Raw genomic sequence first — 26,766 nt, forward strand, 5'->3', positions numbered from 1 at the left:
AATCTATTTCTTGTTTTACTACTCCAATGGCATACATATTTTCCGTGAGGGGGTGGTACAAGAATGGCTTCCTTGCCTGAATAAAAAGGATAATATCAATAAAGATTTTGTGCCTGAGGTGGGAAAATATGTTTTTTGGAGGATTAACATATCTTTTAAGTTGTAGGTTTGTTTAAAAAAAAGTTTGTTCTTAATGAAAATTTTTAAAAATGCAAAGTGGAAATGGCACCCGTTTCGTAGAATGACTCATATACTAGCCTATTTAAAATATGATAAAAATGTAGCCTATAAAATAAACAAAAAATATAAAAAAACAGTCCATAGTACAAAATAAAAGTTGAATGCTACCACATAACATCACAATTAACATCTAAACCATAATAATCATTGTTTTTGACATAGGCCTAACTATGAAATAACATTAGCCTACTACTGTGACGGATTTTTTTGTAATAAATTCAAACTGAAAATATCGTTTAGTTAATTTCATAATTTATGACTGACAACGGTGACTAATGCTAATACTCCGTTAATAATACCACAATAAGCGCTTTTTGTGTGTATTATTTTGGAGGAAACTGTGGTTGACTTGCTACAGTAGGCTACAGTTGCCAGTGTCAGTTGGTTTGAGTTTGTCTCTGTCTAAATTACTATCGGGCAGATCGGTTCACCATGTGGAAGTTCCTATTTACAAGTTTGGAAATCGCAATTGCGTTAAAGTGATTGTGTTTGCTGGGCAATAGTTCTCTTTCTTTTTTACTTTCACAACAGACGCCAAGGAGTTTAGCACTACTGTAACACAATGAAGAACAAATGTGTCTGTAATCGACGATTTGTCTGTTTATTATTATTTAGCTCTGGTGCTGCCACAAAGGACGATGGGAAATGTAGTTTACTTTCACTAAGCTAAATGAGAGAGTTGTAGTAGTTTCTCCCTTTATCGCTTCAGGTGAGGTTCTGACTGCGGATTGGCTGGAATGATAAAGTGGGCTTGGCGACGGCTAATGATTGACACAACGCCTTACATGAAGGTGACCAGCAAAAACATCAGCGGGAGAAACTTCCCTGTGTCAGTTCTGCTGCCTGGATAACTTTTATCAAGACGGAAACAGGGCAGGCTTATTGTTAAATGATCATATATTCGTGGTGAAGAAAGTACAGGGAGTCCAGTATCAAAAAACGACGCAATAAGATGCTGATGAGAGTGATTATATGGTGATGGAAGCGCACCTGTTGAGTTTCGTGGAGCGGGTCCGCTGTTTGTCCGACCATGACAGCAGTGGAGAACTCATCTCCACCGAGTTCAGCGTAAGTCCTAAACTTCTATACCTCCTTTTTAGTTAAATATATAATTGATGATGCTTCATATTACTTACCAGGCCATATCAGTATAATAAGCTGACACACAATACCATAGTATTACTATGTTTTTGGATATTGTCATGGTATGTACATTGGAATGTCATTACAACAAACTTCTCATTGTGTAACGTTTTGCTTGACAAGTGTTATTGTGTTATTTTTATGTACCATGGTAAAATCTTCGGACACTACTTAGATTTTTGTGAACTCTTACGAAAATACTGTGGTGATATCATGGTACAGTGATGGTAATACCATACTTTGGTATATACTTGCTACATGTCACTCTGAGGTACTTCTAAGAATTCCATGGTTTTACCATGGTACATGTAAAACAAAATGGTATCACCATAGTACTTTTTGAGTACTTCTTTGTAAGTAAAGTGCCTTGGAGTAGTGTGTAAATACCATGGTAAATGAATATGGAAGTCATTTAGTTTGTATAAAGTACCACCACTGTATCATGACATTACAGTAATGCCATGTCTTTTCATGATAGCAGTATTTGAAGTATCATGTAAATACCATGGTATATGATTATGGTATCAAAGTTCCATGGAATTACCATCATATACTGTATCATCACTATACCATAAATGGTCAATATAACTACATGAATGTGCTTTAGTTTTTAATTTTGCTACTAATTTTATGAGGTGAAAGTTATTTTTACTGTAGTGTTAAATATCTTTTAGCCAGCTGCTTATTTACATGTTTCTTTGCAAATGAGTTAATGACTGCATGCTAGATAAAAAGCAATTTACACAACATTTGCATGAGCAACAGTAAACACAGGTGTAAGATTCCATTCAAGCTTTTTTCATTTCAGAAGCTTAAACCCAGCTAACAGGCAAGGTTCTCTTAAAGTTACGAACAAACGTTCTTCCAGTAATGTTAATAGAATGTTCATTCAAAGTTAAGTGGTCTTTAATAACATTCCCACAACATTGGCACCAAAAAAAAAAAAAAATGTATTTATACATTGTTCATGGAACATCTTTCTAACATTTCGCCACCTTAAAATTTATAAGGTTCTATCTGCATTCTGAGCAGTTTTGAGATATCGAGCTTCAAAGTTTTTGCATTCCATACACCGTTGTGGATAGACCCATTTTGTTTTCTAAAAAAAAAAGTCTAAAAAAAAAAATCATAATGTAGTTGTCACGGAATAAGAATATGTGAATAACTCAATTTTGACAAAAATGTCAGATAGAACCTTATAATTCCAAGGGGACGATTTTTAAACGTTGCTACTTTCAGAATGTTTAAAGGACATTCAAAAGCAACATTCCAGTAATATTTGCAAAATGATAAAATGAAACTTTCCCTTAATGTTTTCTCTAACATTCATATAACCAAGAAAAAAGATTTAAAAAAACGTCAGGTTTTTAAAATGTTTTAAACTTTCAGAAATAATGTTTTCATAACATTAGCAAAATGTTCTAGAGTATGTTTGCGTTAGCTGGGAAGAGGATTGGTCTTGAATTTAGTGCACTTTACATACTACAAGCCCCATATACTAGGGGTGTAACAATACCCTCATGTCACGATTCGATACATATCACGATACTGAACTCACGATACAATATTATTGTGATACTCCAAGACATATGGACAAAATATACTGTTGATTAAAATGCTAAATTTGGTATTACATTGGAGGTGTAAATGAATAGGCTTGGACTTTGTGCTGATAACCCAATGCACAGGACAATGGTGACAGCAGAATAAAAAAAAATATAGTTTGCACTCTGTCACTGACTAGATATATTTAATATGATGTAGGCCACTCTTTACTGGTAACATAAGACATCAGGAACCACAAATATTCCCCTATGCCATTATTATACAATATATTCAAGATTATATGTAGTACTTTAATGTAGTAGTGACACTAAAACTCTGCAAACTTGAATTTTTCTCACAGTGATTTTTTTATTTTGTGACACGATACATTGTTACCTCTAATATATACTACTGGACAATTAACTGTCCTGTTTAGATGTGAAAGCCAGAACATCATATACAGTATCCTACATCATATATATATATATATATATATATAGAGAGAGAGAGAGAGAGAGCTCCATATATAATGTTTAAGGCATTTATGTTCCTTGCCAGTGAACTTTAATCATCTAAACTCATAATTTTCTTCTCTTTGTGTTATTACGTTCCACTGTGGTTACAGTGAGACCAACGATTTACAGAAGCGTCTCTTGCTTTTTGACTCATTTGGCTGCATTAGTGAAAGTAAGAAGGCATTTGTGAGAAGCACAATCTGCAGTTCCTCATTGAGTTTCTCGGATATTAACTACAGGCAGCATTCAGAGATAGAAGACAAAGCGTCTGTGAAAAAAGAAAAAAAAAAAAACACTCAAGGCTGTTGTGCTTGTGGTAAAGGGGACAAAAATGGGTTGTGATGTTCTGTGGCTTCTTTGACGGAGAACCAGCCTAGAGCATCGTGTTGAAAATAACGCATTTGAGATGATCTCTTCTGCTTTTAGGGAGTGAAAGTAAAACAGAGAGTAGTTTTAGTCATAACTGTGTAGCTGCCTCTATTTACAGATGTTCATTACCTCTTTGTTTGACTGAGATGAAATAAAGGCTTTTCGCTATAGCAGCAGCTAGGCCTGTTTCACACATACTTCATTTGCAGTGTGTATACGATGCACATTTTTAGAGCATTCACACTGCATATGGATGCAGGATCGCTGCTTGTGCACAAAGCAATGCACAATGGCCACTTGCTGCTTCCACAACACATGCGTACTGCATACGGACTGGATATGCTCTGCAAACGAATTATGTTTGAAACGGGAATGCATGAACGGATCTAAAATGTACCTTGAATGCAATGCAAATCACTTTGCATGAAAACGCATCTGCCAAATGCATGAATATACTGTAAATGTATAAAGTTAATTAATGTTATACTTGAGCTTTCAGTATGTTTTGACAGTAGCATAATTAATAGCATATATTAGGGTTTGATCTTGAATGTTTCACAAACCACATCCACCCTTAAATAAAAAGACCCTTTAAAAATGAGCCATTTAATGGAATGCACCATAGCATAACAAGCAACAGGACGCCACCTTGTGGTCAGATGGTGCAACCAACCAACATGTATTTAACATGATGTATTTAAAAAAATGTATGTTTTCTCTTTCTTTTTTTCAGTTGATACGACAGAAAAGTGCATCACTGAAAGAGGATTATGGCCTGACCACTGCGGCAGGAGAGCTCAAAGAAAATGTGAAGAAAAACCGCTACAGGGATATTCTGCCCTGTACGTAGTCTCATCAGAGAAAGTTTCTTTTAATTATAGTAAAAGTTATTAAGGGTATTTCTTGGTGAAACAGTTTCTGTAATTAAATTCAGTGCAATTCACACCATACAATTGTTAAACTAATAACATTGTTCAATTCACATTTATTTGTATAGCGCTTTTTACAATACATATAATTTCAAAGCAGCTTTACAGAAAATTTGTTACTATTTAGAGTGATCTGTTATTAGAGGTGACTGTGTCTAATGGATTTCAGAAATGCACGTATTCAAATCACGCAGTTAGCTAACAATGTTTTAATTTAAGGTAGAAACAATGAGCTCATTGAAGTAATGTTGTTAACAAAAATGATTAGGATTTATAGAAAATGTAGCATAGGTGCATGTTGATTCAGTTTGCTTCATCTGAAGTCCTTGCAGGAGTTGGGAGTCATCTCTTCACAAGTTTTGAGGCATCTGAAATCTTCATAAGAGGCTGCATCCAAACTGGAGCTGATGTACTTTCTAGTTACCTTGTGTTGGGCATCCTGAGATAAAGCAAATGTAAAATAATTAGCGTAGTTGTTGTTCATAACATTAAGCAAAGATAATCATGTGCATTTGATCTAATATAAATGGAGTACAAGGTTATGAGATGCATTATGTGAATGCTTGGCTAAAGAGATGCGTCTTTAATCTTTAATCTAGACTGAGCGAGTGTGTCTGAGCCCCGAACATTATCAGAAAGGCTATAGGAGCCAAATGTGAAAACGCTCTCCCTCCTTTAGTGGATTTTGATATCCTAGGTACTAGGAGTTTTGTGACCTTAAAGAGTGTGATGGATTGTAGGGCGATAGAAGATTGGTAAATACACAGGAGCTAAACCATTTAGGGCCTTATCAGTAGCAATACTTTATAATTGATACAGAACTTAATAGGTAACCAGTGTAGAGATGATAAAATTGGTGTTATATGATCATATTTTCTTGACCTAGTAAGAACTCTAGCAGTTGCATTTTGTACTAATTGTAGCTTGTTTATTGAGGATGCAGGACAACCAACAAGTAATGCATTACAGTTATCTAGTCTAGAGGTCATGAATGCATGAACTAACTTTTCTGCATCAGAAACAGATAATATGTTCCGTAGCTTACTGATGTTTCTGAGGTGGAAGAAGGCTGTTTTTGTAACATATGAAATATGATTTTCAAAGAGCAAGTTGCTGCCTAATATAACACCCAGGTTTTTAAAGGGTTAGTTCACCCAAAAATGAAATTTCTGTGATGAAGTACTTACCCTTATGTCATCCCAAACCCGTAAGACATTTGTTTGTCTTCAGAACACAAATTAAGATATTTTTGATGAAATCCGAGGGTATCTGATCCACACATAGGCAGCAACGACATTGCACCTTTTGAGGTCCAGAAAGGTACTAAAGACATTCAACATCCTTCTAAATGCAAATTGTATTCTAAGAGATTCTGTGTACAGGTTTTTGGTCCAATAAGTAATACCTCAATCTTATCTGAACTGACTATAGAGAGTATGCACGTGACGTCACCGTCGACCGTTATGACTGCGGTTACGCCCACTGTGTGGCAAAAGACTGAGTGGCAGCATTGGTTTTCAGCGTGAATGCCGCGAAAAACACACAAAACACATCCAAAACGGGAAAGAGCTTTGCGACTGACTGTACAAATAGCTTTGACACAAAATCTGAGGTATATTTTTACAGACTGCTGAAAGCTACAGAAAAAAGAAGCAAATTGGTCGCTGCAATTCACAGAAACAGCTGGACTCCAGGCAAAGAAACATGTTTTGCAGTTATCTTTTTGTGTCAAAATGTTGAATTTTGGGGTAAAATCATACCCTATATATTGTATTGTTATATATTGTGTTGACAACCCAACAATTAAATATTTACCATCTTATATTCTGCATAATTGGGTGTTTTTAAATAAACACTGACAAAAACTATACAAGTTTTAGGGATGGACGATTAGCCCTAAAACTTGTATAGTTTTTGTCGGTGTTTATTTAAAAACACCCAAGTTTTAGGGCTAATCGTCCATCCCTAAAACTTGTATAGTTTTTGTCAGTGTTTATTTAAAAACACCCAATGAGTCAACACAATATATAACAGTACAATATATAGGGTATGATTTTACCCCAAAATCCAACATTTTGACACAAAATGATAACTGCAAAACATGTTTCTTGCCTGGAGTCCAGCTGTTTCTGTGAATTGCAGCGACCTATTTGCTTCTTTTTTCTGTAGCTTTCAGCCGTCTGTAAAAATATACCTCAGATTTTGTGTCAAAGCTATTTGTACAGTCAGTCGCAAAGCTCTTTCCCATTTTGGATGCGTTTTGTGTGTTTTTTGCGGCATTCACGCTGAAAACCAATGCTGCCACTCAGTCTTTTGCCACTCAGTGGGCGTAAACGCAGTCATAATGGTCGACGGTGACATCACGTGCATACTCTCTATATGCACGGTTACTTCCTGGTTGTCGTTAAGCCAGCTTGGGCATTTCCGGTGAACTGTTAGCGGTTCATTCTGTACTCGCTGTACATTGACACAAAACCATCAGTGGTTGACTTTTTAATGTTGTATTCATATTTTAATGCAGTTATCACATTTACCTAATTTGCCAATAAACCAGTTTTATTGATTGCAATAAAGACGAAGCTATTGGGACCGTTTAATAAATGCAGTGTCTGAATTAGACACGCACATGCATTATTTTTTTCAGCATTTCAAATGTTATTTTTAATGTGATGACCACAAACAATATTTGTTCATCCTTCTGCAATTGTCCCCATTGTAAAACCGAACGTTTCAAAATGTGGGAAATCCAACATTTGATAGAAAACACTTATTTAAAAAAAAAAAAAAGGACAATAATTACCAATATAACCAGCAGGTGGTGGCAAAGTAGCATTTATTTGCGCATATATCAGCCATTTCCTCTAATAGTTTTTCACTTTTGTTTCGTTTTTGACTAAATATTAAACATTATAAAATATCTAGGTTTAAAAATACATTTTGTCAATGTGAAGTGTGAAGTACTCACAAAATCTTATGAAAAACAATAACTTTTCTTGTGAATGAATTACACAGAAAGCGAGCACTACGTCTTTATTTATTTATTTTTTTATGCCGTCTTGCATTTGAATAACTAAATTAATGCTATGCCTGACTATTTAAGTGACTATATTCTGATTATAATCTAAGTATTACACTACTGATGCTCAAACACACTAGCAAGTGACATCTCACCGGAAGTTTTCAAGCTGGCTTATATTATTGCGGAAGTTCTAAAGAACGCTCCGTGCATATAGTCAATTTAAGAGAAGAAAATTACTGGCAGCACTTGGATAATTTAGAGATTTCATCTGGTCATGATGAAATCTATAACTGAGTATCATTGGCACAGCAGTGGTAACTAATTCCATGTTTTCTTATAATATTACCAAATGGCAGCATATATATTGAGAATAGCAGAGGGCCTAACACCGATCCTTGCGGCACTCCATAATTTACAGATGTTATCTTAGATTTTCCCCTTTTAAATAAACAAAATGGTAAGGGTCTGATAGGTATGATCTAAACCACCTTAATGCCTGTCCCTGAATACCAATGTAATATTGTAGTTGATCTAAGAGTATTTTAAGATCTATAGTGTCAAACGCAGCACTAAGATCGAGTAAAACTAGTATTGAGATACAGCCTTGGTTAGAAGCTAAAAGTAAGTCATTTTAACAAGCGCAGTTTCTGTGCTATGATGAGGCCTGAAATCTTAATGAAATTTTTCATAGATATCATTTTTTTGCAAGAAGGAGCACAATTGGGCCGACACAACTTTTTCTAGTATTTTAGACATAAATGGAAAATTTGAAATGGGTCTGTAATTTGCTAATTCATTTGGATCTAATTGTTGTTTCTTAATGAGAGCCTTAATAACTGCCAGCTTCTAGACTAGTAATTTAGTCTAGAGGTCATGAATGCATGAACTAATTTTTCTGCATCAGAAACGGATAACATGTTCCGTAGCTTAGCGATGTTTCTGAGGTGAAACATGACCTTTGTTGTTCTTCCAACATCAACATTTTAGGTTAAAAGTTAAAGTGCAATTCAATTAGTCCTGCAGTGAGACAGATTTTTATATGTATTAAAAATATATATTTAATATAGTTAATATGCAGTCACAAAAGCTGCTTGCATAATATTACAAGAAAAATGTTGTCAGGGCTTAACAATAGGGATTTTTTTCTTCTGACCGAGTCAGGCGATTATTTTCACTGGTCCCTCCACAAACTATATTACATTTTCAGTAGCATTTTTATGTATCAAAAAATACATTTATATTTTTCATTAAACATTACTTTGTATAACTAATAATAAATTATACAGCTACAATAAAACTCCATGACACATAAATTCATAAGCACACTTTTACAGAAAAACAATGGCATATATGGTGTTTTATGTTATTTGCAACCCATTTTTACTGATGCTAAGATGAACACTTTTCATGTGTTAGGATATTAAAGTATGTAATATACTATCAGGATTTTCATATCTGACAGTGAGCTCAGATCTCATCAGCTTTGAAATATTCGTGACTCACAGTTTCTCTCAGTATGACACAGAATAATGCACCAAAGTTATTTTACATGATTCTCTGTCACATCTGTCAAAACATGCCTCCTATAGTTACAGTACTGTTTTTTAGCTTTGCAATGCCAAAAACATGTCATAATATTTCATAATTGAGTCAACACAATGTGTTGCCTGATAAATTATTATGTGTTACTTACACTGATAAGAGGAAAAGTATGCAAATCCCTATTTTTTCCTCTCTTTTTTTGTGTATTCCAGATGATCAGACCAGAGTCTGTCTAACTCCAACCACATCTGAATACGAGTCTGATTATATTAATGCCAACTTCATCAAGGTACTGGAGCGTTTTAACTTCAACACTTCTTATCAGGAGCATCATGCACTTTTTTGTGATAGGCAAGATAATATGTGACCAAAAAAATCTTTTTAAGAACATACAGGTGCTGGTCATATAATTAGAATATCGTGAAAAAGTTCATTTTTTTTATTGTAAATTATTTTAAAAAATGAAACTTTCATATATTCTAGATTCCCTACATGTAAAGTAAAACATTTCAAAAGTTTTTTTTTTTTTTAAATTTGTTGATTAGAGCGTACAGCTCATGAAAGTCCAAAATCCAGTATCTCAAAATATTAGAATATTTACATTTGAGTTTCATTAAATGACCATCCCTACAGTATAAATTCCGGGTATCTCTTGTTCTTTGAAACCACACTAATGGGGAAGACTGCTGACTTGGCAATGGTCCAGGAGACAATCATTGACACCCTCCACAAAGAGAGTAAGTCACAGAAGGTCATTACTGAATGGGGTGGCTGTTTACAGAGTGTATATCAAAGCATATTAAATGCAAAGTTGACTGGAAGGAAGAAATTGGGTAGGCAAAGGTGCACAAGCAACAGGGATGACCGCAAGCTTGAGAATACTGTCAAGTAAAGCCAATTCAAACACTTGGGAGAGCTTCACAATGAGTAGAATGAAGCCGGAGTCAGCGCATCAAGAGTCACCACACTCAGACATCTTCAGGAAAAGGACTACCAAGCCACTTCTGAACCAGAGACAACGTCAGAAGCATCTTACCTGGGCTAAGGAGAAAAAGAACTGGACAGTGAACAGTGGTCGAAAGTCCTCTTTTCAGATAAAAGTAAATTTTGCATTTCATGTTGAAATCATGGTCCCAGAGTATGAAGGAAGACTGGAGAGGCACAGAATCCAAGCTGCTTGAAGTCTAGTGTGAAGTTTCTGAAGTCAATAATGATTTGGGGGGGCCGTGACGTCTGCTGGTGTTGGTCCATTGTGTTTTATCAAGTGCAGAGTCAATGCAGCCATCTTCCAGGAGATTTTGGAGCACTTTATGCTTCCATCTGCTGACAAGCTTTATGGAGATGCTGATTTCCTTTTCCAGCAGGACTTTAGCACCTGCCCACAGTGCAAAAACCACTTCCAAGTGGTTTGCTGAGCATGATATTACTGTGCTTTATTGTCCAGCCAATATGCCTGACCTGAATCTATGGGATATTTTCAAGAGAAAGATGAGAAACAGTCGATCCAACAATATACAGATGATCTGAAGGCTCAATAGTGCCTCAGCAGTGCCACAGGTGGATCACTTCCATGCCACACTTCAGTGATGCTGTAATTTGTGCTAGGAGCAAGTCATTTGCTGTAATATGTCCTGCCGATCAAGTATTGAGTGCACAAAAGAACATACTTTAAAGAACTTGAACTTTTCTGTTTTGCAAATCCATTTTTTGATTGATCTTAGGAAATATTCTAATATTTTGAAATACTGGATTTTGGACTTTCATGAGCTGTACGCTCTAATCATCAAAATTTAAAAAAAAAACTTTTGAAATGTTTTACTTTACATGTAGGGAATCTAGAATATATGAAAGTTTCATTTTTAAAAATAATTTATAATAAAAAAATGAACTTTTTGATGATATTCTAATTATATGACCAGCACCTGTAGATCATTTTATACTGTATGTGTAAGACAAATTGGTGTAGTGGTGGTTTTGTCCAGGTATTTTTTGAAGCATAGATAGATAGAAATTCTTTTTGCTGTATTATTATCATTTTCTATATTTTTCACCACTAGGGAGCTGCTAAGAACAAGATGTATATCGCCACCCAAGGCCCTTTGAGCAGCACTGTGATTGATTTCTGGCGTATGATTTGGCAACACAATGTAAAGGTGAGCTGCTTTGACACATTTTATTTCATTCTATAATAATTATGCATTATAGCTTCATTGAACTGCTTTTGAACTATTTCCACTTTTTAAAGTCTGGTTGGTTCCTTTTTTTAAGGTCATAATCATGGCTTGTCGAGAGGTTGAGATGGGAAAGGTAATCTTTATATTATTTTGTTGTTCTGTGTCATACGCCTGTCATTTTCTTGGCATTTACTGTTTAACAACCTCTCTGTTATTTAGAAAAAATGTGAAGTCTACTGGGCGTCAACCACCGACACATCCACTTTTGGTCCCTTTACTGTCTCAACAGTAAGCGTTTTCTGTGCTCCTCAACAATGAACTCCGTGTAATTCAACAGTTAGGTCTAAGATACAGGATATTAATCTTTCACAACAGTTCCTTTTGATGTTATCTTCACGCTTCATGAAAGTTTTTGTTCAGTTTTTTGTCAGCAGTTTGATGCCAAGTGTAGTACATGCATCTGCAAGGCCCCACAAGAGGAAGTCCTCTTGATTACTGTCATTTTTGTCTTTAGTTTGAGGAGTTGCGACCAAATGAGGAAGTCATTGTTCGGACGTTGGTGGTAAATTATTGTGATGTAAGTGGTGTCTCCAGTGTGTCATTAGTAGACATGATATAGAACTGATGTAATGCCATTGTTAAATTTTATGGTGAACTGTTCCTTTAGGAGTGTTTCTATTTAAAGGAAATCTGTGAAATCACAGAATTGCAGTGTACTTCACACACACACACACCCACACACATATATATATATATATATATATATATATATATATATATATATATATATATATATAGGTGAGAGAGTTTAAATTTTATGGCGAACTGTCACTTTAAGAGCATTTTTTTACTTAAAGAAAATCTGTCAAACCACAAAATTGCAGTGTACTTCATTTTAAGTGTCTTGTAAAACACTGTTAAAACACTCTGAAACAGTTCCAAACAAGGAACCGCTATAACGATCTCAGTGTGTGATGTTTCCCATTTTAGCTCATTTCAAACATTGTAATTTGGTGTAGAAACCGTAATCCATTCAGAGGTCAAAACTCGCCATCTTTTCCACACAGGAAACTCGTGAAGTGTCTCATTTCCAGTATACTGCCTGGCCGGACCACGGAATTCCAGACATGCCGGATGGCATTCTGGGTATGATGGAGTTGGCTCGCCAAAAACAGGGCAACCAGACGGTCCCTTTAGTGATCCACTGCAGGTCTGTATCACACACACAGCCGTCTCTGTGTTTTTCTGTGCCTCTGACAAATGACCCATCTGCCCATGAAAATTCATTGAGTTCGTCCGTGTTGTTGGGGTGCAGCAGGGGCCGGCCTGTGTTCCTCTGGTTCCATGCATTTTAATGGCACCATTTAAATGAAGTGAGACATGTTAAATATTCAGCACCTGATGTGGCGCTGGAAAAGCCAGTTAACTTCCAGACTTCAGCACAGATTCACTCATTACCCTCTCTCTATATACATGAGAGAGGCTCTGTCCGACAATATGGCCTTTAATTCCCCCCGTGACCCTCTGAACTGAGACTCAGGGGAGAATGGATCATATCATGATATGGAAATGTGACGGCTTCTCTTGCTTTACAGTGCCGGCTGTGGTAGAACCGGGGTCATTTGTGCTGTTGACTATGTCAATGATCTACTACTGACAGAGGTATTAACATTATAACCAATACACATTTACATATATATATATATATATATATATATATATATATATATATATACTGTATAAATATGTGATTGATCTGACTAATAAAACATATTACAAATGCATTATTTTATTCTCAGCAAATACAGGAGGATTTTAATATCTTGGACCTGGTGTTAGAACTCAGAAGACAGAGACCTTCAGCTGTGCAGACCAAGGTAACATCATAACAACATGATTTTTTTGGCACAGATAATGGAAAGCATCTACAACTTAAGTTCTTTGATTATAATTAACCCTTCTGACCATTAAAGTAAAAAAATCAAAGCCTTGATGTTTAAGCTATGTTTTTATCTAATCTGAGCACATGGATAGACCCATTCAGCCCTGTCTCTCATATTCCACAACACCATGTGAATTCCTGATGTCAAGTGTCATGTTTATGTGAATATCCTCAGGAGCAGTATGGATTTGTCTTTCATACGGTTGCTCAGATGTTTCAGAAGGTCTTGCAGGCTATAAACAAGGATACAGAGGTAAGACACACACTGCCGCTCAAAAGATTTATTTTATTTGAAAAAAAAAAAAAAAAAAAATTCTATTTAGCAAGGATGCATTAAATTGATCAAAATTGACAGTAAAGTCGTCTATAATGTTATAAAAGATTTCTATTTCAAATAAATGCTGTTCTTTTGAACTTTCTATTCATCAAGGAATCCTGAAAAATATTAAGATACAAAATATTGTTATTATCAACATTGATAATAATAAGAAATGCTTATTGAGCACCAAATCAGCATATTAGAATGATTTCTGAAGGATCATGTGACACTGAAGACTGGAGTAATGATGCTGAAAATTCAGCATTTCCATCACAGGAATAAATTACAATTTAAAATATATTCAAATAGAAAACAGTTATTTTAAATTGTAATAATATTTCACAATATTACTGTTTTTATTGTATATTTGTTCAAATAAATGCAGCTTTGGTGAGCATAAGAGACTTTCAGAAACATTACAAAATCTTACCGACCCCAAACTTTTGAAGAGTAGTGTAACTAAATCCAATTTAAAGGGATAGCTCACCCAAAAAATACATTTCTATCATCACTCACATGCCAATCCTGCATGATTTCCTTTTATACTTTCATACTATCTTTCATACTATGAAAATAGTCCATATGACTTGTACACTATATTCATAGCCATCTAAATTCATAGTGAGGAACACACTGAAACTTGCATTGCTATTCATTGATAATCTTCCCCTCTGCCATAGCGTTGAAATTCACTTTTAAAGGATTAGAAACTAATCCTTTTAAATACATTCAAATATGGCGCTTGAATAATGTCAAACTGTCAGCCTTGACCTCATACTGAGCTATCAAAGACTTGGAATATATAGAGCATGTGTCATATGGACTAATTTATTGGTAATTTATTTGGACCTTGACATCTTCTGTCTTGATATACTAGGCCATTAGGGTATTCTGCTAAATATCTCCTTTTGAGAAAGTTATATCTAAATGCTGACAGAACTTTCATTTTTGGTTGAACTATAAATTTAAAAGTGTTGTGATGTCTAACAGATATTGCTTAATGTTCTTGTGCTGCGTGACGTACTAATGTTCTAGTATATGTGGTTACATTTACTCGTGTTTAGAAGGTGGATGTTGCTTGTGACAAAATAGCAATTTCTGTTCGTTGTCATCATAGGTATAAAAGGTCTCTGTTTTATTCTCTGTGATAGTTGTTTAAAATAAAAATCTCTCTGACATTGCATCTCCCATTTTTACATCACATCTTGTTTTACTTCCTCAAGACCTTAAGCCCTGAGCTTTAAAAAAGCAGTTTAGCAGGAAACGCGCTCACTGTGTGCTTCCTCTATGCAAATGCTCAGGCATCCTTCAACAGCTGAACATAGACACTTCTGTGTAGCTGCTCTCCCACACGGTGTACGTATTTCACATTTTTTTTTTGTCTTTTTTTATATCGGAAACACAAGACTTCGACCTCTCTGTACATCAATGCGGTTCTGCCGAAGGCTTCATTGAAATCAGGAACATTAGGCAGCTTCAGCGTATCCACCAAAATACGGTAAGACCACAAATGACCTTTCTTTCCAAATTTCTAACCCCGGTTGACTTTTTGCGGATGTCTGTGATTAAAATCAGTGGTGGCAACACAGCCAGAGGCCAATTTGAGATTCACAACGTGCAATTCTGCTAACTATGGTGCTGTGCGTCACACAGGTGGACTCAGCCAAGATGCAAGCTGTTATTGTCGGTTCTGTCTCGCACACCACAGGGAGCAATTTGAACTTCTCTTGTCTAATACGTGACTACATCAGAGTTAATCTCATGAGTCATCGATGTATAGCTGAATATATATTTCTTTGCACAGTGGCATTCATGGTGGCATTTCTACTTTGCAAACAGATGAATATGACTTTTGTAATGAATATTGATCCAAAGATGTGAATATTTGGCATGAATGCATGCTCAGATTATACAGAGCATTTAATCATTTTTAAGTCATAGTGTTCTGTTATTGCAGCTCCCCTTGGGTAAATAACGTATTTCTTAAGATATATTGAATGCAAATGTGACAGTTGGTCATTATACATTTCCGTATATGGGGTCTCGCAATGCACCAATGTATTCAAGCCACCCAGAGCAAAATGTGAGTGAGCTACTAGTCTTACATCAATGTATAATCTAATGCAGTCTACATTGTCACAAATACCCATTGACTTATACATTAGAAATGTAATTGACATGCTAGTCACCTCATCTCTTCACCATAATGAGGATTATATTATGACTAGATTCTTGCATTTTCCTCTGGATGCTTGTCTGCGCAAAACTCTCCGCTGGTTGGTTGCTAGGGTGTTGCTATGGCTACTCAAGTAAAAAATGTTTATCTGCAAGTCTCTAATATTCTGGTCTTAGGTGCCTCTCTTAATGGCTGTTTTAGAAATCGCCCCCTATACCCTCGTTAACTATTCCCTACATTAGTCCACTAATATAGTTCACTTGAGGGAGTGAATGAAAACAAATGTGTGAATTCGGACACTAGGTGCGCCTTAAGGGCTGCTGCTTTTGCATAGTTTATGCTTGCTGTTTAATAATTATTTTAAACTTGGAAAACTAGCAGCTCCAGTAGTAAGATGAAAAGAATCTTGAACTCTGTCATGGAAACTATGTATAAACCTTAATTAAACAATTTAATAATCAATTAAAAAAGGAATTGAAACGGAGTGAAATGGATTATCGAAAAGGAAAAAATATAGGGTGGGGACTTGGTTCTATGCATTGGCTATTGATGAAATCCCTCCAGTTCTGAGCGGGATTTGAACCGGCATGGGAGGCGGGCACACTATCAAGGACATTAAAGGCTAGCATCAGGTGCTGGTGCGCCTCTTGAGGCCTGGGGAGTGAAGTCTTAGTAGCTGGCCTCTGTTACACTCACACCCCTAATCCTCACTCCCTTTCGGGTCACGGCACCAATGTAACCCCTTCAGTTCTACTTTCACCGCTCTGAGTGGGATTCGAACCTGCGTTTACGGCATGGGAGATGGGTACACTAACAAAGACGTTAAAGACCACAGCCTCTAGCATCAGGCGCTAGTGTGCCTCTTGAGGCCTGGGGAGTGAGGTTATCGCGCACAGCTCTTTCTAGCTGGCCTCTGTTACATTGAGATGTGGGAATTTTGTGAATTTTCATTTCATGCCAACTTTAAATGTGTACTTGTCTGTCTGTGGTTTCAGAAATCCTCCTCTCAAGCCCAGGCTTTCTCATCCTATTCCTCAGACCAGGATGAACGACACTTATGCGGTCGTCAACAAGCCAAAACTGCAGCCCCCCAGCTCTGCCACTCCTTCACTCACTGTCCATTACTACGACAATGCTAAATCAGAGAAGAGCAATAACAACGCTGTGTACAGTGCAGTCAAACCTAAAAACAGGCCTGGATCATTCCTGCCTCCTCCCACCTCACCGGGTTATGACAGATCAACGACAGCCAATCAGAGAGGAGGACTGTCACCTAAAGCAATAGACCACGACGGTTATGAGCTATTGCCAGGTAAGGGACAATTTGAATGGCTCATATATATATATATATATATATATATATATAATATATATGATCATCTTTTATTTCATAATTAGTAGTGGCTTTTATCGATTTTCTCCTGAAGAAAGAAACAAAAAAAAATTTCAGTAGCCATTAAGGAACCACTAAGCAACGACCCTGAACCAGTATTATTTTATAATTATTTCTATGCTATTTATTAAATTTTGTAGTTTTATAGTTTTTTTTTTTTAGCTTTCATTTTATTTTTATTTGTTTAATTTTAGTAATTTTATTACTTCAAATTAAACTTGAAAAAAAAAACCACACAAAAAACAACTACACAACTGCATATCAACTGGAAACCACCTACAGCACTAAAAATGAATTAAAGTAGACAAAAAATGCAAACTCAGCTGCAGACTAAAAGGAAGATCATTTTAGACAGAGGGAACTTGTTTGTTTTAGGAGTCTAAAGTTAGGAAACTTCTGCTTGCAGCTTTCATTGTCCTCTAATGACTCTGCTGTTTGAGTTCTTCTCTTTCATGTGATCACCAGGGTATTCAGAGCCCTCTCATTTGGTGTTTATCTGTTAAAAGTTCAGTTATTTGAAGCTCGTATTTACATTTCTCTCAAGGAATTGAAATGCCTCTTTGTTTCATCTGTTATTGAACTTTTAAAGTGTCGGCAGAGTCCTAACAGGTGAAGTGTGTAATTTCTGTGCCAAAAAACAGAAATAGTCAGCAGGATACAGTGTATACTGAACAGTATTCAATAAGTAGTAAGCTAGTTTTACTTTTTGAACAGCCAGTGTTTTCAAGCAGGTTTCATAATCTCTCCCCTGTCTGCCATTGGTCAACCAAGCAGACAGTCCCGCCTCCAAATTCACAGCATTTGCAAGGGCAGCACTTGAGATTGAATAGCACCAGTGTTTACACACCAGATACATATTAACCTACCAATGGCTTACTGTATGCTTTTTATTATGTACATTTGTACAAAGCCTAAAAAAGCATATTTCGCCTTTTAAAACAGTGAATTGTTTTAGAGGAAAAATAATAATTTGCAATACTTTTTGTTGTTGTTGTTGTTGTAGCAATAGTGGTGGTGGTCTGGTTATATCTAAGACAAAAAAATAAATATTACAGTTTTTGTTTTTTTCATCTTTTTTTTTTCCTCAGGGGAGTTGAGGTCCGTGAATAGAGATGCACAGGTAAATGATCTGTTTGGTATTAAGATATCTTTCTGCTGTCATTTTTGCTTGGGAGATGGGTTTGTTTGGCTTTCATGTTAGCATATTAGATGTCAAATTAAAGTGCTAAGCACATATTAATCTTATATGACTCACTTATATGCAGTTATTGGCCTGTATTTCCTCTCTGCACACTTGTAGATGTGTCAAATTACTTGTTTGTGTTTCGCATCAAATTCACATTCAGCCTCTTCCTGTGATATGGAGCTTCTAGCTGAGATCACACTCACAAGTTAACAAGCTTTAGCACACACTTACAGGCAGTACATTTAGTAAAAATAACCTGACAGATTGAATATTTCCACTGAATATGATTCTAATGTGTATTTGACTAATGATCACAGTCTTATTAACCCTGATAATCACAGATTAGGATCTCCAAACAATATCATTAAATCTAATAAAATGAAATGTGTGTTCCTCAGCCACGCGGTCCTCTTTCACGATCCCCAAGCGCAAGTAAGTGCATGTTTTATTTACTATGCAAGTTGATCTGGAGAACAATGAAGTTATTTATTAGCATTGTTTATTATTTATTAATTGTGAAGATTTCAAATGTTATATTACACAAACACACACACACACACACATCATTGTATATGTGGTTTACGGGGACTCTCTATTGACGTAATGGTTTTTATACTGTAGAAACTGTATATTCTATCCCCCTACACTACCCCTACCCCTAAACCTACCCATCACAGAAAACTGTCTGCATTTTTTGAATTTCAAATTGAATTTTTTAAGCCATTTGGTTTACGAGGACACAGGAAGTGTCCTCATAAACTGTTTACGTTGTAATACCCATGTCATTATACACATTTGTTCACAATTCACCTCATAAACCCACAAAGACACACAAAGCTTATGTTAAATGGGGTGTTGACAAACAATTTTATCCCTATTTTTTTATAATTATTATACATGATTTATGATCTATTAACTGAGAGTCTACATGGACTATTTGTACTTTTAATAAAAGTATTAGTCACACCGCAGGGCCATATTAAAATTGAAAAATGTTTAAAGACATTTTTTAAATTAAGAATAACAATGAATTCTAGCTCATTTTATTAGCTCATTTTATTATTATTTACTTAATTATTTAATACTTTTATATATATTTTTTTATTTATATATTTTGTCATAAGCTATTTTTAATATTATATTTATTATTACTATATTTTACACCATCTTATTTATGAATGCGGTATTTTTAATGTGAGGTGTCGTGTTATTTTTTAAATATAAGACAAGCTGCATAATTAATATGAAGGTCTAACCTACAGACCTACAAAATACTGTTAATAGAAATCTCACCCAGATGCCCAGAATAAGTTTGAGAGCATCTGTGTCATAGGTATAGGCTAATTTTAACCTAAAATGTTGACGTTGAATGACCTCATGTTATGTCAACAACCCACTTATGAATGCATTCAAATGCATACCTTAAAAAGTAACATGCATGTTGTTAGTCTTATAGGAGTCGTTACAGTTCTCCAGAGGCTCTTTATCGACCAAATAAGTGTGAAACTCTATCTAGCAGTAAACAGGAAGAAGTGTTAGATCAGTGTCGGTTTCAATCTCATGCTCTGAGTTTTGTTTTTAAGTTATTAAACGTTGTTAAACATGTTTTTCTCAGCTGAGAGCCAATCTTCTACAGATGATGATTATGAATATGTGACTAGCGTCGTCAAGGACACCAGCAGCCCATTTGCCCCGGGCAGCCTGGGTGAGTAACGCCATATGCACACTAAATCTTCATTCTGAACACATCAAGAGTACTGGGGCCAGTTGCGTAAACATAGCCGCCAAGTTAAGACTGTGTCTTAAGAACTAGTCTGACCAACTAGTAATTAATTAGTCATACTTTTCAGAATTTAAATTAGACCAACCTATCTTTTTATGTAACTGACTTAACAATATGACCCGTCTTGAAGAAAAAAATTAGATGAGTAACTTGTAAGACTAATCAAAGCAGTTTATGCAGCCTGCCTCTGAACAGATAAATATTTAGTTTTGGATGGGTTTTTGATGAGTCTTTGGACAAATGTGCTAGTTTCTAGTTTCTATAAAAGCTGAACGGCTACCAAAATCAATCTTATTGTACACATGTAAATTGCTAACTTGTCATTCAGTAAATAAAAATAAATAAATGGTTTTACAACAGGGTAAACTGATAGATTGTTGGCAGAGCACACCGCTATAGACCACACACACTTACAACCACATAAAAGTGACATTGTGGTTTCTAGGCCTCAAAGCAACAGTGCTCATATCTGGCAAAGGCAAACATCACTTTTACTGTTGCTCGAATTTAGGGTTAGAGGTTTAAACAAACCCCTAATTTTTGTTATTAAAGTAAATGTTCACTCAACAATATGTTCCCATCCAAAGATGCAAATTTAACTTATGTGCAAAATTGGAACATCGCATAAAACATTTAAGCATCCCATGTGTTCAAGAGAACAAACTCGTCACTTCCTGGGAAACTGGTGCAAAATAACTGTAATAAAAACAGAAGTTTGCCGTCGGAAGCCACTGTGGCTCTTTTGTCACACATCATAAAGACTTGCATCTCAGAACTTGCAGCTGGAATGCAGTAAGCTTTCAGACGTTCGGATGCCTGATGTTTGAGATTGCAATCATGTGAGATACTTCTATGAGGTCATTATACCAAATCATTCTGATGACAGACTTTGGATTAGGCATTTCAGAACGATCAGACCAACATTTGAGATGTCGTGCAATGAAATTGGTCCACTGGTTAATCCAGTTATCCAATCACATCCTGTGATGTTTTTTGTTGCGCATCGAGGGATTTATTCAGTAAATGTTTTTCCATTGTAGTTTATGTGCATTTCTTACTATCAGATAAAAAACCTATCCGACTCAATTGAGTGTATACGTTTCCATCCAGCGTTTTATTTTATATCCCAAAATTCATATAAAAATAGGTGGATGGAAACAGCTAATGTCATTCAGACATAGCTAATGTCATTGTTTTCTATCTAACACAAATGATGACACTTTGAAATGTCATTGGTTAGAAAATAGCTGTGTGGAGATTCTTCAGATCCGTTCACACCAAGAACGATAACTATAAAGATAACTATAACGATAACTATATTTGAGTCCACACCAACAAACGATAACAGTCTGTTTATGCTAAGCTCATGCGCTGCTGTTTCAAAGTGTGTACAACATGTTTTTGCTGTTCTTGTTGCATTTACACGGCTTTAACCAGCAGATGTCCTCAGCATGTTATGTTTCGAGTGAATAGCTAGTGTAATCGATCTAATCTAACAGTGAATTTAGCTGTCGAAGTCAGTATAGTGGAATAAAAACGTCTCACTGCATCTTCAAAGGATGCTAGACAATGTTAGCAAAACTAGCGCTGGATACCTGAGGTAATTTTATTTTACACTGTTTGCTAGCCTGTCATAACGATCTCATCGTTAATACTCCGAGGGGTATGACTGATTGTTTTCCATACATCCATTTTCTTTAAAGTATCCTTAAAAAGGGGGGTTTGACTTGTCAAACAGTGGTGACTTTTTCTCGACCTCGGCGATTCTCCCCAATGTCTGCCATTTTAAATGCGCGAGCCCTTAAATTAGAATGGATTCTGAATGGCTGTCACTGTTTTGTCATTCAACAGCTGGAAAAAAATCGTTCTGAAAGTGATCCCAATGATATAGTTTCTCTATATCATTATCGTTATAGTGGTGGTGTGGACAGTGCCATTCTTTTATATTTAGAACTATATCTTTATCGTTATCTTTATAGTTAACGTTCTTGGTGTGAACAGGCCTTTCTAAACGTTAAAAAATCGTTGTTCAACAGAAGAAAGAGCGCCTTAAGCCACGCACACCCTTAACCGATTATGAATGTAAATTGATGCTTGTTATGACTGATCATGCTCTAACGCCTCTAGTCAGAGCTAGTTGCGTTTAGTCGGCGATTACAGTCAGTGTTCAAATTCCAGTGTTCAAATATGTGAATCTGCTTCAGTCGAAGGAAACAATCACTGTGTATTGAGCACAGTCTTATAATGTTTTAGCTAGGTTTTAAATGACATGAGGGTGAGTAAATAATTACAGAATGTTTATTTTTGAATGAAGTATCCCTTTAAAAGCCCTGGCAACTGCATAGCAACACACTCAGAACATCATAGTAATCACATAGAAACGGCTTGGCAACAACCTCCGATGATGTTGAATATGTAAAAATCTAGCTGGCATGTATGTGATCCTGATCCAAGATCCATTTAAAATATTGCTTCATATTAGGACTGTAAAATCAATTAAATGCGAGTAATCGCATCAAACATAAAAGTTTTTGTTTGTGTGTGTGTGTGTGTGTGTGTGTGTGTGTGTGTGTGTGTGTGTGTGTGTGTGTGTGTGTGTGTGTGTGTGTGGAGACACCTTGAACATTTCATTCATTATTACAGTTTATTCACTATAGTTTAAAAAAATGGTAATAAAATATGACAAGATCTCAGAGTTAAACTGTCAGAAAAAAATTAATCTTAATTATGTCAGATAACACTTCAGCAAAACATGGTCAGGTCAAAGTGTCTGAATAATTTTTGGTTCCAATTTTTTATCAATTTTACTGGTAGTCCACTGTATGAAGAATTTTTGGGTATAATATGTCACAGTTTACTTTATTTTGCTATCCTCACTTACATAAATGAACTATAGTGTCCTGCACCCACTAGTAAAAATATATCAAAAATATCAAAAATGTCTTCATTTTTGGTTTGACTGTGTATATGTGTGTGTGTGTGTGTGTGTGTGTGTATATATATATATATATATATATATATATATATATATATATATATATATATGTCTTTGTGTCTACACACACACACACATTTATATAATATATAAAATATAATAATACATTTACAGACACATATATTATGTAAGCATAAACTTTTATGTTAAATGCAATTAATCGCACCTGGTGATTTTAAACTTTGTCTTTCTTTGTCTTGCGCTTCAGGTTTCAACTGTCGCATAAAGAAACCCAAAGGCCCACGAGATCCACCGGCCGAATGGAGTCGTGCAGAAAGATGAAACGAGAACAGGTTTTAGGTTTTATAAAGAGTTAACCGGATTCAGTAGATGCACAGCTGTTTTCACGCTGGGTAATAGAGCGTTTATTTATTTCCGTCAGAGGTTGCACTCCTTGTTTTGTTTGTATTACTGTTTTAATTGTTGCAATTTATGATTATGTTGTTTAGTTTATTAATGTATTTGTGCGGCAAATACTTATACTAGAAATAGTAGAAATTGAAAATTTGAGTGCTGATTTAAGAATGCATCTGTGATGTACGATAAAAGGGGCCATTTCATTTCATATATCTATTTTTTTTAATAGTTTTAGTCATTTATGGTGTTCACATTTTTATGTGCCATAATTGTAAATGTTGGTGGTAATCTGTATTTGCTATGATAATATATTCATCTGACTTCAGCAAGTTACCGTTTAGTTTCAGTAGATGTTCTTTTTGGATGTTTTCAATATGTTTTGATTGTACATTGAACCTTTTTATCTAAAGGCATCAAGGAAAATTTGATATGATATGACCCTCTTTAGCAGGGTTGTCAAACTGCTCTCAGGAGGGACCACAGCCCTACAGAGTTTAGTTCCAACTTTTCTCTAACACACGCGATTCCAAATGGCGTTTTTGCACACTTGAAGGGCACTTCAGGAGGGTGAGGAAAGTGAACAACTGAATCCCTTCACGAAGCTCCCTTCCACAAGTCTGTTAGTGAAGGGAACTTGCGATGGTCACTTAAAGGAAGTAATTTAATCGTTTATGGTCATGACCCAGAGTGACAAGTCCTCGCAATTCATTTTAAATCTACATAAAGCGGGACAGTTGGCGTTAATGTATGAACAGAATAATTCAAGTTGTTTTGGTGTGATATATTACATTTTTGTGCGCCAAAAAACAACTTTATTCAACAATATCTAGTGATGGGCGATTTCAAAACACTGCTTCATGAAGCTTCGAAGCTTTACGAATCTTTTGTTTCGAATCAGTGGTTCAGAGCGTGTATCAAACTGCCAAAGTCACGCCCCCCAGTGGTAAACCACTGAAATTTCGAAACGCTTATGACGTAATGAAGCCTCGTTTACTGAAATCACGTGACTTTGGCAGTTTGATACGACATGAGGGTGAGTAATAAATGACAGAATTTTCATTTTTGGGTGAACTAACCCTTTAACTCTTTCCCTGCCAGGTTTTTTTTTTTTTTTTTTTTTTTGGTCATTTTCTCAATGTTATGGCTCATAAAATAATTTTTTGTATGAATATCTGAACATGCAATATATCAAAAGAAATAACAGACCCTCTGCTTTTCAACAACAGCAACGTTCTTTTTTATCAACATTTGAATGTTGGTAAGTTTCATACAAAAAAAACAAAAAGCAACATTTTGAGAAAAAAACAATTTTTTCAAAGACTACATCTAGACCAGATTCAGTATGATGATGTGCAAAACACATGGAGTAGATCAAACCTATCAACACCCCCAAAGCTTGCACAGTCCTAACCACTTCCTGGGTCGACATTTCACTCAGTAATATTAGGCCATTTTGATTTTGATAACTCGTTAATGGCAGGGAAAGAGTTTCTGATTTATGTGTTTAATGCTTAACTTATAAAGTTAAGAGCAGATCAGGAACACACACATATAAAGCATATTTTGAAAACTTTATTATAAATGTACATTTATTTGTATCATATTAACAGCAATAATAAGATATTCCTTTGTCATGGTAACATTCCATGTGAAGCTAATGAGGAAATGACATGGTCTTTCATTGCTCTTTTTGCCAAGTGTGTTCCAAATGGCTTCATTATGACACACAAGTGCCCTGCTCCCTCCAAAATCCCCACTTCAAGGGCTCTGCCCTTCGAAATGAGTAGGGGTACTCACTTCTCACTTTTTCAAATAAGCCTAAAGGGCTTGACTAGCTGAATCAGGTGCATTTAATTAAGGTTGAAGCTAAACTCTGCAGGGGGTCTCCAGGAACTAAGTTTGACATCCCTGCTTTAAGTCAACAGCTTGTTTGTCGTTGTTGCAATATGATGCATTTCTCAGTAGAGGGCAGTGTTGAGGTGTAGTTTCTCTTCATGGCACTCCCCAGAAAGACAGATCACTTAGGTTATAAAAATAAAGTCATTTACAGACAATATAACATGTGCATAATTATTGATGCCACATCTTATCTATGATTCTACCCTTTTGATATTTAACCATAAGAACATCTTACTGCATGACGCTGTGTGTTGTGTATAAAGCGTTTTTAAATTAAGTTCTAAATCCAGTGCTAACTATCTGTCCAATCTTAGCACTCATTTCAGGGATAGAACCATAAAACTTGCCCTCTAAACTCCAGTGCGATTTTATTTCCGTCATGAAAATCAATGGAATCTTAAGTTGTGCTTAAAGCTGAGAGCACGTTTTCCCAGATGCTCGGCCTATTGGCAGCATTCCTGGATGCGTGTTTTTGATGATGAATCATTCTCACAGTATGGTAACAGCAATATCTTGCAGAAATGCTGTGAGATGCTCTCTACTGCTCTTTACACCATATCAAACATGCATCGCCTGGTTAAGACTAACTGCTTTAATGTGGCCGCAGCATAAAGACTTGCAGTCGTATCATGTTAACAGGTCTAATGACTTCTTATAAAACGGATAGATCTGGTCCTGGATGCTGATTGGTCAATATACCATTCCAGCTATGCTAAAATACATGATATAGGTTGAATTTGTACGCCATTCTTGCAACCTTGACGGAAATGCTACTTTTCATGAATGAATATAAGCATGAATGAATGAATGAATATAAGCATGGATTGTGCTGACTGACATTTTCAAGATAACTTTCTGATTTGCCCAAATAAATTTCAGTGGCATATGTTTTCATGTAGACCAACATTTCCTGGATGTTGATGTCATAAAGGAACTGGCTTTTTGTTAGGTGTTATTTTTAATCAACAGGATGCACCTGTATTTAAGTATATTGTTGTTGTGGTGGTTGTTGTTGTTGTTTTCTTCAATATATTAATGTAATATTATGTAAAAGGAACTGTCTTTTTCTTTTTGTTTGTGTGTGTGTGTGTGTGTGTAGGCTGTAGGTAATAAAAATCATTCATATCTTCAATAAATTATTATATTATGTATATTTTTCACACACACACACATCAACGGTGTAGTAAGTAGTAGACAATTTGATAGGTAAAATAAAAATAGAAATATATGGGGAAATGAA

At 35.6% G+C, this 26,766-nt stretch overlaps 1 protein-coding gene across 1 annotated transcript; it reads left to right on the plus strand.

Annotated features, from left to right (window-relative positions):
- Nucleotides 1-814: 814 nt before the first annotated feature.
- ptpn18 (protein tyrosine phosphatase non-receptor type 18) lies at nucleotides 815-26,766 on the plus strand. The gene is made up of 17 exons (XM_051903287.1): nucleotides 815-1,308; nucleotides 4,546-4,654; nucleotides 9,515-9,591; nucleotides 11,360-11,455; nucleotides 11,571-11,609; nucleotides 11,696-11,764; nucleotides 11,991-12,053; nucleotides 12,544-12,686; nucleotides 13,072-13,138; nucleotides 13,276-13,353; nucleotides 13,594-13,671; nucleotides 15,144-15,235; nucleotides 16,909-17,225; nucleotides 18,395-18,426; nucleotides 18,891-18,924; nucleotides 20,108-20,197; nucleotides 23,479-26,766. Exons 1-17 carry the CDS (start codon nucleotides 1,213-1,215, stop codon nucleotides 23,550-23,552), a joined length of 1,554 nt encoding a protein of 517 aa, XP_051759247.1. The 5' UTR covers nucleotides 815-1,212; the 3' UTR covers nucleotides 23,553-26,766.

This window comes from Ctenopharyngodon idella, chromosome 8 (genome assembly GCF_019924925.1).
Source record: "Ctenopharyngodon idella isolate HZGC_01 chromosome 8, HZGC01, whole genome shotgun sequence".
Lineage (NCBI taxonomy): Eukaryota > Metazoa > Chordata > Actinopteri > Cypriniformes > Xenocyprididae > Ctenopharyngodon > Ctenopharyngodon idella.